This window comes from Lemur catta, chromosome 19 (genome assembly GCF_020740605.2).
Source record: "Lemur catta isolate mLemCat1 chromosome 19, mLemCat1.pri, whole genome shotgun sequence".
In the NCBI taxonomy this organism is placed as follows: domain Eukaryota; kingdom Metazoa; phylum Chordata; class Mammalia; order Primates; family Lemuridae; genus Lemur; species Lemur catta.
In genome coordinates, this window is record NC_059146.1 from 13,912,209 (window position 1) to 13,926,116 (window position 13,908).

Consider the following 13,908-nt stretch of genomic DNA (forward strand, 5'->3'; position numbering starts at 1 on the left):
ATCGACATGTCATTAAGAAATTAGTGATTAAAGCAATGAGATCACTACACATCTGTTATAGCAGCTAAAATCCAAAACAGTGACACCACCAAATGCTGGTGAGGATGAGCAATCTATAGGAATGCAAAATGGTACAGCCACTTTGGAAGGCAGTTGGGCAGTTTCTTAAAAACTAAACATGTTCTTTCCATACAATCCTGCTCCTTAGTACTTACTCAAAGGAGTTGAAAACTTATGTCCACACAAAAACCTGCACATAAATGTTAGTACCAGTTTTATTCCTTTCCTATAAACTTCAGAGATTATTTTCTAATCTGCTAAATTTGGGGGGTGAGGGGGATGTATTTCTACATTAGAGCAATTTGGTTTTGTCCAAGCCCCTGGAACTTGGATCTGCCTTTACTTTACTGCTGGGACATACCATTCTACTCTATTAATACAAGTCCTACCATTTTACTGTGAATGCCTTCACATAATTTAGGGGAAACTCTCAGAATAGTGACATGTTCTAAATTATAATATCAACAGGATGTAACCTAGAAAAAAATAAATCTCCAAATGAGAACCTAATAAGGACTGTTTAGGGTGGAGGATGCTAAGAGGGCATGTGAATAAGCAGGGTCACTGCACGTATCACCTACATGGAAGTGGTTTCCTTAGGCTTATTCCTTCTCTGAGGGCAGTAGTAAGAAGGATTTAAAGCCTTCCACCCAGGGTAGACTTTGTCTCCCTTCCCATGTAGCAGAAACTTCAGTCGCCTAGGCATAAAGGGACAAACACTCTGGTTCTGCTTAATTCTCTGGTATCAGTGAATGTATCAGATGACAATCTTCAGCAGTCTTCTCCTTGGTGTTTACATACTACTTCTCTGAGTTCTCCCTTGCAGTTCCTTGAGAAGTAGGCTAGCCAAATTAAGATATGGGCACCCTGGCCATATACCCCAATCCCACCATTCTTTTTAATAGCTTAACCACAAAGGAGATCATAAAGACATAAAGAACCCAAATAGAAAAGGGAAATGCACCATCATTGCTTCTGTCAATAGTGATAATAGCAAATAGTGATGCATAACCCAGTTCTGTCAAATTTGGGAAGACAAATATGTCTTCTGTTGGATAGAAATAAAAGATAACTTTTATTCCATTTACGTGCTTCTCTTCCTCTTCCAGTAACTACATTTGCCTTATCAGCAATCACTCATTTACTAGCTTAAATTATCAATAACAGGGAGGAGAGTATTCAAATCCTTAAGATGACTTCTTAATAATGGCCACCTTTTATACTGAGAAGTTAGCCTCTAGTGTAACAAAAAGATGCATCCTTCAAGCTTACCCATCACATAGCATTTTAATGCTTTTGCTTTTTCCAGAGATGTGCAAATGAAACTCATTAGCTTAACATAAAGTCATTGCAAATAAATTAATTCCCCACTAACCCCAATCCCAATAAACCCTACAATCTCTTCCACAGCAAATTAGATACCAGCTGCTAAAGGGGACGAAAAAAGGATCACATTCTAACAAATGGTACAACTACGGACACCAATTCTCAAAACCCAGTACTTTCAACTATACATAAAAACACATTTCCATCTAAGTAGTACTACTGAAGATGTTAAGCTGTTTAAGTCATGTACTTATAGGATGTTTAAAAAAAAAAAACCCACAACCAAAACTTTACCATTTCTTCTTATATTAATATACCACGACTTGATGTAATAAAAAATATATTCCATTGACTTACACACTCCAATAATAAATACTCTTAGGTAATCTTCAGCCTGAAACAAACCTTCATTTATTGACTACTTACAGTACAGTGATTCTGATTCTTGGCTGGTAATCAAAGATGGTTACATATTAAGTGAGAGAAGATAACCTCTCTTCCAGATACCACCTCTAAGAAATCTCAGCAAATTCAATTTTAAGAACTAGAACTGCATCTCTTGGTGGCAGTTGTCACCCTGAGAACAGGAACAAGGCAAAGAAAGTATACAGGACTTTGATTCCCCTACACAGGTACACATAAAGTTAGTTTATTAATGACTACATTTTGAAGCCAGCCATTTTGTCCAATATTTAAATAACAAGCTGTTTAATATTAAAGCAGAAAGTACTGCCACAATGTGACAGAAGTACAGCTTTATCCATAAACCCGTCACACAATTATACATTAAATGCTATTTTTATTTAAGCAAGGCACCCCTACTTATTCTAAAATATGGGATGTGCTACCCCATTAAAAAAGCAAATGAGGAGACTCAGATTTTTTCCTATCTGGAGCTGGTTTAAATTCAAGTGAAGCCATTAATGTCCTTACCAGTCTGGACTGTTCTGACAAGTCACTTCACAGTTTTATGACTAACAAACACCCTTAAGGTTTACTCAAAACCTAAAAAAGTGGGTAGGGACGGGTCAGACAACTTTTAAGTTAAGACTAGAATGCCCCCTTGAGTAGATCTGGCACCAATGTTAAATGCCTTTAGCTCAGGGCTTAGAAAGGCAAAACATTTCTAAAGACATAAAACTGCCCAATTGTTATTTACACTTACTAACCTGTAGTACGTACTTTTTGTTTTGATTTGTGTTTTCTTTAATTCCCCTAAGTAATCAAATACAGCTAAAATTGAAACTATTCTGGAAAACCATACTGGTTCAAAGGTCTGAAACCTTTCTTTGCTTTGGTGAATGTTTGGTTAAAGTAAATCATTATTTTACTCCATGAGAAGTTTTACATCATAGCTCTCAATTCACAGGCAAAAAACAAAACCTTGAACAGATTATTTTTTAAATGGGAGAAAGATCTTAAAGAATAGTACAGAATAAAAATATGTAGTTTTTACAATGAGTAACATTATATTCTAAGAAAACAAACTATTTAATCACATAAAAAAGACCAGATTTTTAAATCAGATCCTAGACAATTGAAACAAAAATTTTAATTTGTGGTTTATTTTCATAATCCCAACCTGAATCTTTCCTTTCTCTCTCTAAACAGTCCATGAAATTTTTCTTAGAAGCAATTAACCCAAAACACCAAAATCCTTTCTCTAGCAGTTGCTGCTAATAAACTGGAACATTATATTCCATGTCCAAGAAAGATGTGCAAATGAAATGCTTCTTGCTTCATCCTGAAAATAAAACAAGAAATGTTGCACATTTACTCAAAATGAAAAAGAAAAGCACATGTTCCCACACCATTTAAAACTGCAAGTTTAATTTATTTTTCTTTATAATAGACTACAAGTTATATGACAAATAAATTAAGGTGAGGAAAATTAGTTAGGCATTAGTATTTATAGCCTGGGATGAAGACAGTAGATTTTCAGAATTAAGCACAGAATGTATTTTACATAGACTTTGGCTAATATAAATGTTTAACATCACAGGATTGTGGGACCTTTATATCCAAAAATAGCCATGACATGTTCAGTAATAGAATGCTTCATGTGTTTTCAAGAAATTTTTACAGTGAAGTGACTCAAAAGAATGCAGCATTACATGCAGAAACATGATTACAATAGTATATTAAAATACTTTATAGGGAGGGAAGACACCACATTATTTAGTCAAGGGGAGGGATGTCAAGACATATTTAGCAAATTTGTCACAGGTAAGTTAACACTGTAAAACCATGTACTTCCTACGACAAAAAAGTCATTTTCATAAAACCAACTTAGGAAAAGGAAAGAGGCACCATAACCACATACATGGATGATGCACCCTGGTTTCAAACTTCAAAATATCTTAGAACTGAGGAAATGTGTTCAAATTTTAGTGGGAAGAAAAGCTAATGCAAAGCACATTTTCAGTGTATTATGATTTACAGCTAATAAAGGTAAGCTATAAAGTTATTTTTAGGCACACAGCATGATGAATGTTAGGAATTACACTCAAAGCTACTGTACAATCATACTGCAATCTGTGTCCCAGGAGAATTTTCATTCCTTATATTGATGCTCCAATTACGATTAGTTTGATGTTTATTAAAAAGAGAATGGTTCCTACCGTATCACAAATTAGTTAATTGATAATTATTAATTTATCGATTGAAAATAATCTCCACAGTTGTACGCCTCTTAAATTTACCTTATTTATCATCTGGAACCCCTGGAAGTCTTATTTTCCTTTTGGACATGAATTCAGAAACAGTTCAATATACCTATGATCTGAGAATAATAAAAAAAGATTAGTCTTAAAAAGCTGAAATGGCAGAAAAAATACTGGAGCCATATTTCTCATGGTTCAAACAGCAACTCAAACCCTTTGCCCTTTCCTTTCCCTAATTAACAACAAAATAAAAAAACAGACCAAAAAAACCCTTCCTAACTCTGCACAGAAATATACAGGATAATTAGCAGACAAATAAATGCTTTTCATTATAATATAGTGTTCTATTCTTTACAATTCATTTAGCAATACAAATACAAATTACCCCAGGAAAAATTCTGGGCTAATCCCCAAACCGAGAAAGGCATTTGTAGGCAAAGATAAGCATCAAAACCGATAATGAAAACCATAAGCAGTACTTACGAACATGGGACCGGTCCTTGAGCATGGCAGCGACAGCATCCTCGTGGGTATCGAAGTGCACATCAGCTTCTCCAGTGGCTTTCCCACTGGAGCTGTATTCCATGGTGATTCTAACAGGCTTCAGTGGAGCAAAAAACTAAACAACAAAGGTAGCCAAAAGGAACACAATGGAACTAGGCCTAATTTCTGTAAGTCTAGTAGCTCTTCCTACAGACTTTGATTCATACACCTGATGTATATTTTTAGGGAATACCCTCTTTAAGCAATAGCGATACATCTACCATCTCTTTGGGCTTTTATGACTTTTCTCAGAACTCAAGGTTACATTTCAAGTATCTGTTCTCAGAGAACCCAAAACTACAATTCCTATACAAATGGTTCTCTCAAACATTTTTTAAAAACCAACGAGGACTACTTTTATTATTCCTCCCACATACATCTTTCCCTGTTTCTAAAAGAGTGTCCATCAAATATACTTCATTACTTAACAACTTGTTTTTACCAGTTTTTAGTTAGACATGTAGCCAATAGTTAGATTCTTATCTGCACTACATAAACAGAGCTACCACAGTGACTGGTTATCATTCCAAACCAAACCAAAAGAACATAATGCTTTAATGAGAACGTACAACTTTCATATGGGGAAACATATGATTCCCATTAGGCTTTCTGAAATAATGATACAACTGAGGCCCCACTATTAATTGAAATTCTAGGTTTGGATCTACCTATATGCTCTCAAGTTCACGAAGTCAGTAAAGGCTTTATTTTTTGTTTTCATTTCATACAGTATTACATACAAAATAAAGATATATTTGAAATTCCTTTTCTCAAAAATTAGGGAATACTGTTGCAAGAAAGACATAACAGAAGTGTCTAATGAAAACTCTAGGCATTTAGAAGTACTGGATTCTCGTCTAGTAAACAACTGCTCTGTAGCCAACTGCCTGTGAGTCTGAGTTTCCTAAACTAAAAAATGAATGGACAATTTATTCTAAAACCAAATTTTCTTATTTTGAATACTAAACCTTAGCATCTATAAAATCCTTATTCTTTTCTGACCTTAAAATGTAATAAAAAGCCACAGTTTTCAGCCACAGAAAATGAAGCAAGCCTTTGCAACCAGGGAAATGCCATCTTACTCTCCAAAGATACTCCAGAAATACTGTATTTTCTTTTCTATCTTCCCCAAATTAACATTATATTATACAAGTTCAATTTTAGAACTTTTGTTCAAACCTATTGAGATTGGATATCTTACTGCCACACACATTTATAATGTCTTGGGCATTGGCTTGGAAAGGCAATCCTCTCATGTGGACAAAATGCAATGAAGGCGTAGTTCCAAAATCAACAGCCTCTGGAACCTTTTCTGACATCTCCTTAGGTAATTCTGATAGGCAGAACAAAAAGCACTGTCAAGAACATAAAAGCTTCAAGGGTTATTAACAGATTCTAATTAGGTATGACTTTAATGTCAAAATCCTCTATTCTTGAAGCAGTAAGGGAAGGGCTTTAAAAGCCAAAATTTCTGCTACTTAAAAAATATCACGAGCACCCATAAACATTTAGTGTTTAAATCGTTACCAGATTAAGAATTGATCTTTTTATAACAACAGAGAGAAGGTAAAATAATTATGAATTATTCAAGAGAAACTTTCTAGGTTATAGGTACCAAAAAAAGTATAAGAAAGTATTTATCAAACTTCAAGGATTCCAAATGTTGCCTTAGATTTAGGGATCAAAGAAATAAATACAAAAGCAAACAAAAATCCTTACTTTAGTGGATATTCCTCCTCTACCCAATCTTCTCCCCTACCCAAATGTTGACATTTTATTCCCTTTTATTACATTTTTACTACTCAGCTTTTAATGCAGAGTCTACAAAACAATTAAAAACCTAGCAAAATAATTAAGCCCTTCTGCATACGTTCAAAGTACACTCTACACTCAAAGATATTAAATCTTTAACTCAATCTCCCTGTCTTACAGTCTTACAATTTCATACAACATAGTCATGTAAAAAAAATACTTTCACAAAAGTCAAAAAATACAAGATAGACCCAAAGAACCTCAAGAAGAGGCAGGACTTTACCTATTTCCTTCTCGCTTTCAAAAGCTGTAATGGGTCGAATATCCTCATTTCCTTCATGTTCTTCAAAGACCATTTCGGGCTCAGTTATATACTTAGCAGTAGGAGAAGATGCCATTTTCTTTGCCTTATGAGAGCCAACATGTGTTCGAACTTCATTCCTTCTGCTTGGAAATATCTCGATATATCTACGTCAAAGCAAAGTGAACAGGCACAAAGGATGTTAAGTAACTTTATACTAAACTCATTTAAAATAAACATGTATATATATTTTCAACAGCTTAGGAAACAAGTCCCCAAAGCTTGTCTGGATTCTCATTCAAAGAAACCAACTGTAAAAATACTTTTGGTATAATTGGGAAAATGGGATTATAAATTGTTATTAGATAATAAATCATTGCTAATTTTGTTAGATGCTAATTTGTTAGATATATCATGATGGTATAAGAAAATGTACATACTGAAAAAAACAGATGAAGCAAATGTAACAAATGTTAATAATTTGTTAAATCTAAGTGATGGGCATTTGATGACTCATCATACTAATTTTTCTATATTGGGGTAATTTTACTATAGTGCATTCATCAGAGTGGCCTGAGGTGTGATACTTATGCATTATTAGTATCTGTTTCACTCACCGGTTACCAATTTCTTCCCTGTGTTTCAACAGAGCTTGGCTGGCCATTTCTGGTTCTTCAAACTGCACATAGGCTTCCCCTGTTTTTCTCCTCCCTCTGTAGTCCATCACAAAGGTAATGTCAACAATATTCAGTCCTAGGACACCAAAAAATTACTACAAGTTAGTGCTGCGCTGCTAACAAGAGCTTTTTTTATCCTTAGAATTAACACAGTCATTCAGATACTAATGAAATTTTTGTGCTGTTTTGCCAGTCCCACAATATATGGATATATGACTACATGCCTAATGGGGAGAATATTACTATGCAGTCAAAAGTTATTTACACTATGTATCTATATTTCCAAAATGTTTAGAATCCAAGCAGCCCATCTAAAACACACAACTCTCTTCACTACTTTTTCTTTTTTGCCATTAATTATATATTAGGAAAAAATAGAGCTGGTTTTTTTTTTTTTTGTTTTTTTTTTTTTTTTGGAGACATGATCTCACTCTGTCACCCCAGCTAGAATGTAATGGCTCATCATAGCTCACTGCAACCTCAAACTCCTGGACTCAAGTGATCCTCCTGCCTCAGCATCCCGAACAGCTGGGACTACAGGTGCACACCACCATGCCCAGCAAATTTGTCTATTTTTTGTGGAGACAGGGTTTTGCTCTTGCTCAGGCTGGTCTTGAACTCCTGGCCTCAAGCAATCCTCCCGCTTTGACCTCTTAAAGTGCTAGGATTACAGGCATGAGCCACCACGCCCAGCCAAAATAGAGATTTAGACTGACATCACTACTAATGGTGCACATTTGACAGGTAGAATTAGATAAGGCTTTCACAAATTATATAAATCGTTATCATCTTAGACAAATACGGCCACTATAGTTATTTCTTCAATAGTAAAACAAACCCTCATGAAATTATTTTGAAATGTGACATCCCTCCAAAAATCTGCCAGATAGATCAAAACATACATAAAATCTATATATTGGAAGTTTAAGTGAAGAGCTCTCCTCTAAAGAACCTAATATAAATACATGCTGTTACCTAGGAAAAGGCTCAGCTAAGGTATAGAAGGAAATGATGGGGGTAAAATGAGGAAAAAAGATATGAGGCCCCAAACATGATGTAACTGCAAAGCACCTGCAAAGAAGTCTACAATGTCTTTCTCATTGCAACTATAAGGAAGTCCTCTCAAACGAACTACGCCATCATTTACCACAGGTGAAGATTTGACCTGTAAGCTCTTCATTAAGGCATCCACATCTTCATTGTTTATCTCATATACTACAAACAAAAAGCACAAAAGGGACGCACAATTACATAACACAGGAAGAAACCAATATTTTTTTTAAAAAATCAAATACATTACCACTTGATGGGTTAGCTAGGAATTCAAAAACCTAATAATTTTAATCTTTATGTATTTCTCAAGAAAATCACAAATGACATTTACTGAATATTTACTACGTATGAAGCATAACTTGTTTAATCCTCAGAACTCTTAAGATAAACCTGGTCACAATCCTCATTTTAATAGATAAGAAACTATCTTTTCGTGCTTCATTTTCATAAGCCATAAAATAATACATTCATAACATCAAACTACTTCACTATTGCTAAGGATCAAATATAAAAATAATGCATTCAATGTATCTAACTACTTCACCGTTGTTAAGGATCAAATGAAAACTGCCTTGAAAAGTAGAAAATCTAACGCAATGATCCCAAAAAGCCAGGATCTGACTTCACATACCTTCCACATACCGCTGACCCATGTACATGCGGTGTTTCTCTAAGGCTTTATGCACATCCTGCTCTGACTCCATTTCAATTAAGGCATCACCCCTTCGTTTCCCATCTCTATTTAAGAGGAAATGTATTCCATTCTCACCATTGCGGATTCTGCAGTCTAAAAGTATATGAACAAAACCAATTTAAAACAGAAATCAAACTTTAAATCAATTATACAAGTCACTATCATACAATTTTCCTACAACAAAGCAGGAACCCAAACACCTGTCATATTCTTTACACAAACCCCCATCACCGAAGCCATTCAAGCACGCTAATAAAGGTTGTAGTCCCTAAAATGTTCCAAGTTGAAAAGAAAAGCAAACCTTAGTATATCAACTTATGATCCCCTTCCTGGCTGTTAAATGGCAAATCAGGCTAGGCCCACCACAAAATGCATGATATCCATTCCAGTGTCTCTATAATCAGTTTCAAATCACTTAAGGAATTAAAATATGGTTACGTTTATATATGAGAGTCTTCCTTTAAAAACATATCCATAGGACTCTAAAATACCTCCTGTAAGAATAATTTTGCTACCATAATTTAACTTCCCCCTCTTTTCATTATCAAGGGAAGACATTCCCATACTGAAGTGGCTTCTAAAATGCTTGACTCACACAATGCTATGCACATTAAGGTAGTTAATAAATTCAGTTACATCCTTTTACAACACTTTAATGTGGCATCTTCTAAAAGCATCTAAAAGGAAAATTAAAAATCATAGATACAGAAAACAAAAATCCCCCCCCACAGGTTGGTAAACCTTCCAACCACGTTATTAAGAGAACCTGATAAACTCTTATGACTTCATCTTGTATTCTAAACGTATACGCTAAAGAGCTACTCTTAATCCCCTATTTCCATTAACAGGTTTGGCTTTTTAATATGTATGTATTAAAACTTCAGAAAAAACTGCTTTCATACTGTATAGTTTTAACAATAAATACTTTTGTTTCATTCAAAGTCTTTAAATCTGGTATATACCACAAATAGTACACATAGGGGTTACCTGGTATGAATATGAAACCAGCCAGAATGAGATAACTCCCAGCCATCAAAGAGGATGTCTACTGCATAGCCTGACTCGATTCTGTGGTAAAAGGACTACCTTTTACTCAGACAAAATTACATATTTAAAACACACTTAATATATACCTGAGAAAAAGTTAAGCACATCTTCTACAGTGCACGACCAGGGCAATCCTTGAGCTCGAATGAGATAAACATCATCCACTTCCTCTCCTAACTTGGACGGGGCCAATTCGTACTCAGGGAGTGGTGGAAGGTCTTCCAGATAGGTAGTTTTGGACTCCTTCCAAGAGAAAAGAAGAAATATCAAAATATTTCTTTGACAACCTACTGAGAAAATGTTTATTTCTACAAACACACACTCTAGATGTTAACATTATTTCAGAGGCAAAAAGTAAACATCAGAAGTCTAACTCACCCTGTTCTGACTCTAAGTGTACATCCTAAAGCAGTAAGCAGGTATATCCTAATGATTTGGCCAGATAAGTTTTATTCAGGGCTTGTTTTTAAATTCATCAGACCCAAATTATACCTAGTAATGGCGTTTAAGACAGCACAAGAAGGGTCTCTTGAATTTGACAAATATTTGATTGCCCCCTACACACAGTGCACCATATTAAGCCCTCATATGAAAGCTTACTATCTGGAATAACACAGGCATACAAGACTTATAGCTTTAAGCGCTATAATTAAGATCAAAATACTACAGGAATTCAAAATAGAGCACTAACAGACGAATCAGTACGTGACATGATATGGGCCTTGAAGGAAGGACAGAATTCTGACAGGGATATATCAAAAATAGGGCATTCCAGTTTGAAAGTGAGGGAAAGAAGCAGTATGAACAAAGGCCCACTTGAAAAACAGCAATTAATCCCATTTGTCTAAATTGTAGGATACAATTAGGAGCCAAAGATGAAGTGGCAAAAAGAACTTGGTACCATACAGCAGAAGGCCTTGATTGTTGGGCTCAATGTGTGTCCTTCACTTGATAGGCAAAGGGAAGTTAATAAAAGACATTGAGGAGTGAGTAAATCAACAAGACAGCAGGATACCTTGGAAAGATTAATCTGTCAGCTGGTATGCCAGACAAACTGAATAAGGGAAAGATCATAAAAGACAACAGCAGCAGTGTAAGGTGACAAGAGCCAGAGACATATCTAAAGAACTCTTATTTTGTAAGACTAAGCAAAAACTGGAATTTCAAAAAGACTCAAACATTACAACCTTAACCTAGGAAGACAACTCAGGCTTTAACACTCGCACTCCACTGGACTAAGGACCAGAGACACCTTTGCATCATCCATGGTTTTCAAGATGACTTGTGTTCAATTTTAAGGAGTCAACAAAAAATGTAAGCATAGCGTCTAACACATAGTAAATGCTCAACAGACTATATCACTTTAGCCAATTTTGGTTTTTATTTTTAATTTGTATTTTCTTAAATATTTAAAATTTAATTTTTTTACTATTATTTTTTCTGTAACCACTATACTAACAAGGACTTTAGCCAATTTCACAGTAAAAAACAAAAAAACGAGAGAGGAGCCAGCTCACAAACACTTATTAGAGACAGTTTTTTTTTTAAAGGCAACTTTCTCCATTTTCCCAGAATTCCAGAAGCATCACAAGCTTTTACAGAAAAAGGCAGCAAGTATTGGGCCAGGATTCAAATCAATTAGCTCAGCCACTGGCAGACAGCAGCCATGCTGATGAGCCTCCCCGTTTCCGTAAGTTCAAGGAGAAGCGCAAACTGCATTAAGATAAACTCGACCCAACAAGGCATCAGGGGCTGGGGCGTCAGGAAGTGTGCACTTTCCAGATGCCACGTAGCAAGCAGAAGAGAAAGCTTCATATACAAGGCACAAAACATTTGCAATCTGAGTTTCTTAAAGTACACACTGCCTTTTTTTTTTTTTAAAGAAAGACGAAAAAAAACCAAAGGAAAATACCGTGGATTCATTCCTGGGCCTCGGTTGTGGCCTCGAGCCTCAACATCCCTTTCCGCACGCCCCTCCCCCAGTACCAGTCTCCACGCTGTTCTCTCAGCTGACGCGCCCGACAGTCGCGAAGGGCCTCTGTCAGATTAAGCTAAGTTGCAGAGGTGACCTTCAGCAAACTGGGACAGCGCGCCTTTCCCCAGGGACACGACAGAGAGGTGCGCGCCTGGGACGACGTCCCTTCCCCGCAAGCCACCCACGCAGCGGGGCGCGTGAACCTGCGCATCGGCGCGGGCCGGGAAGCGCCGAGGCCGCCCGGGCCTAGCGCCGCGGCCGCCCGGAAACTCCCAGCCCGCGGCGGGCTGCGGCCTCCCGACTCCGCCACCCGCGGGCGCGGCGCGAGAGGGGTGCGGGGTGGGGGCGCCAGCGGCCCCACAAAACCTACCATCGGCCCGGCGGGAAACAAGGCCTCAACATTCACCCCGGCCACACTCACACTTCCCCACCGAGCAGGGACTAGGAGGGAGAACAAAACAAGGAGAGGACCCGAGGCCCGGGAGAGCGTCCCTTGTTCCGGGGCCCAATCGGAGGCCAGGGCGGGCGGGGGCGGGTGTGCGGCGCGTGCCGCGGCTCCCCGGGCGCGCCCGCAAGGCGCACGCGAAGGGGCGCGTGCGCGGCCCCTGCCGGCACCCACCTACCTGACCGTAGCCCCGCGCCGGGCCGGCGGCGGCCGCCAGCGACGGCGGCAGCAGAGGGGCTCGCAGGGCAGGGTAGGAGACGGCGGCCGCCGCCGCGGCAGAGGCGGCCGCAGGGGGAGGCCCCGCCAGCCTCCCGGGGGGCGCAGGCCCGGCCTGGAAGCTCCGCGTCTGGGAGGCGGCGGCCGCGGCGGCCCCGAGCAGCAGCAGCAGGCGGCGGCGGCCCGAAACTCCCGAAGGGAAGGCGCCGGCGGCCGAGTAGAAGGGCAGGCAGGCGGCGCCGGTGCGCCGGCAGCTGCTGCAGTTGCAGCCGCAGCCCCGGAGCAGCGCCCCGAGCACCCAGCGCGTCCCGGCCATGGACTCCGGCGGCGGCGCGGGGCCCGGCGGCGGCTGCGCCCGCAGCACGAGCGGTGAGGAAGTGGAATCCAGGGCCGGGGAGGGGCGGCGGGCACATCCGCCGCCGACGCCGGGGCCGCGGCGCGTTGCGGGAGGCGGAGGGGAGCGCGCGGCTCCGCCCGGTCTCCGCCCTCGGGGCGGGGCCACCCCCGCTCGGGAGGGGCCCGGGGACCCCGGCGCGACAGTCGCGCCGCGCTTCCGCGCGAGGGAAACTGAGGCCCGAAGATGAGGCGAGGGCCTTCCTGCTCTGCGTAGGGCAGAGACCTTCGCCGTCCACCTGAGGTGTCCTTCCGAAACTTCTGGAAGGAATTGTGATACCCTGGTTATGAAATGACGTCGGGATAGTATCTGAGGAGGTTTGATACCCCCACGCTTGAGCTAAGTGAAGGCTAACCTTGCTTTAAAATGAAATATGTTGATAATGTATATAACAAAGATAAAGTGTCCCCTCATGAGACTATTCACGAGTGAACACGCAGCGATTTGCAAAAAATAAATAAATAAATGACAGGCTGTGCAGTATTCCTCGTGTGGCCAGGACCTGTCAAAGATAAATAGGCAAAAGGGAGTTCTTAGAGTAAAAGATAGAAAAGGTATTTTTTTAAAAAAAATTTTTATTGTGAAAGATCTCAAAAGTAGGAAAGTATAATAAACTTCCCAAACTTCAGAAATTTTCAGTATTTTTCAACATTATTTTATCTATCCCTACCACCACCCATCTTATTTTCTTTGCTGGAATATTTTAAAGCAAAGGGTGATCGTGGCAATTACCTTTTCAGTATTCATTTTAAACTGATGGAA

The 13,908-nt window shown here is 39.2% G+C and overlaps 1 protein-coding gene across 3 annotated transcripts in view; it reads right to left on the reverse strand.

Annotated features, from left to right (window-relative positions):
• Window positions 1–1,769: 1,769 nt before the first annotated feature.
• The window catches only part of GRSF1 (G-rich RNA sequence binding factor 1), a 50,854-nt gene continuing 38,715 nt past the window's right edge, over window positions 1,770–13,908 (reverse strand). The window contains exons 1-10 of one of the 3 annotated variants that reach the window (XM_045532436.1): window positions 12,715–13,170; window positions 10,203–10,359; window positions 9,007–9,162; window positions 8,394–8,537; window positions 7,263–7,398; window positions 6,628–6,812; window positions 5,804–5,925; window positions 4,533–4,668; window positions 4,089–4,168; window positions 1,770–3,130 (exon numbers count right to left, since the gene is read on the reverse strand). In XM_045532436.1, coding sequence (XP_045388392.1) covers window positions 4,119–4,168; window positions 4,533–4,668; window positions 5,804–5,925; window positions 6,628–6,812; window positions 7,263–7,398; window positions 8,394–8,537; window positions 9,007–9,162; window positions 10,203–10,359; window positions 12,715–13,068 — 1,440 coding nt within the window. In that variant the 5' untranslated portion in view covers window positions 13,069–13,170 and the 3' untranslated portion in view covers window positions 1,770–3,130; window positions 4,089–4,118. Of the gene's footprint in view, window positions 3,131–4,088; window positions 4,169–4,532; window positions 4,669–5,801; window positions 5,926–6,627; window positions 6,813–7,262; window positions 7,399–8,393; window positions 8,538–9,006; window positions 9,163–10,202; window positions 10,360–12,714; window positions 13,171–13,908 lie in introns of those variants that run through there. The other 2 variants (XM_045532439.1, XM_045532437.1) reach the window with 2 other exon arrangements.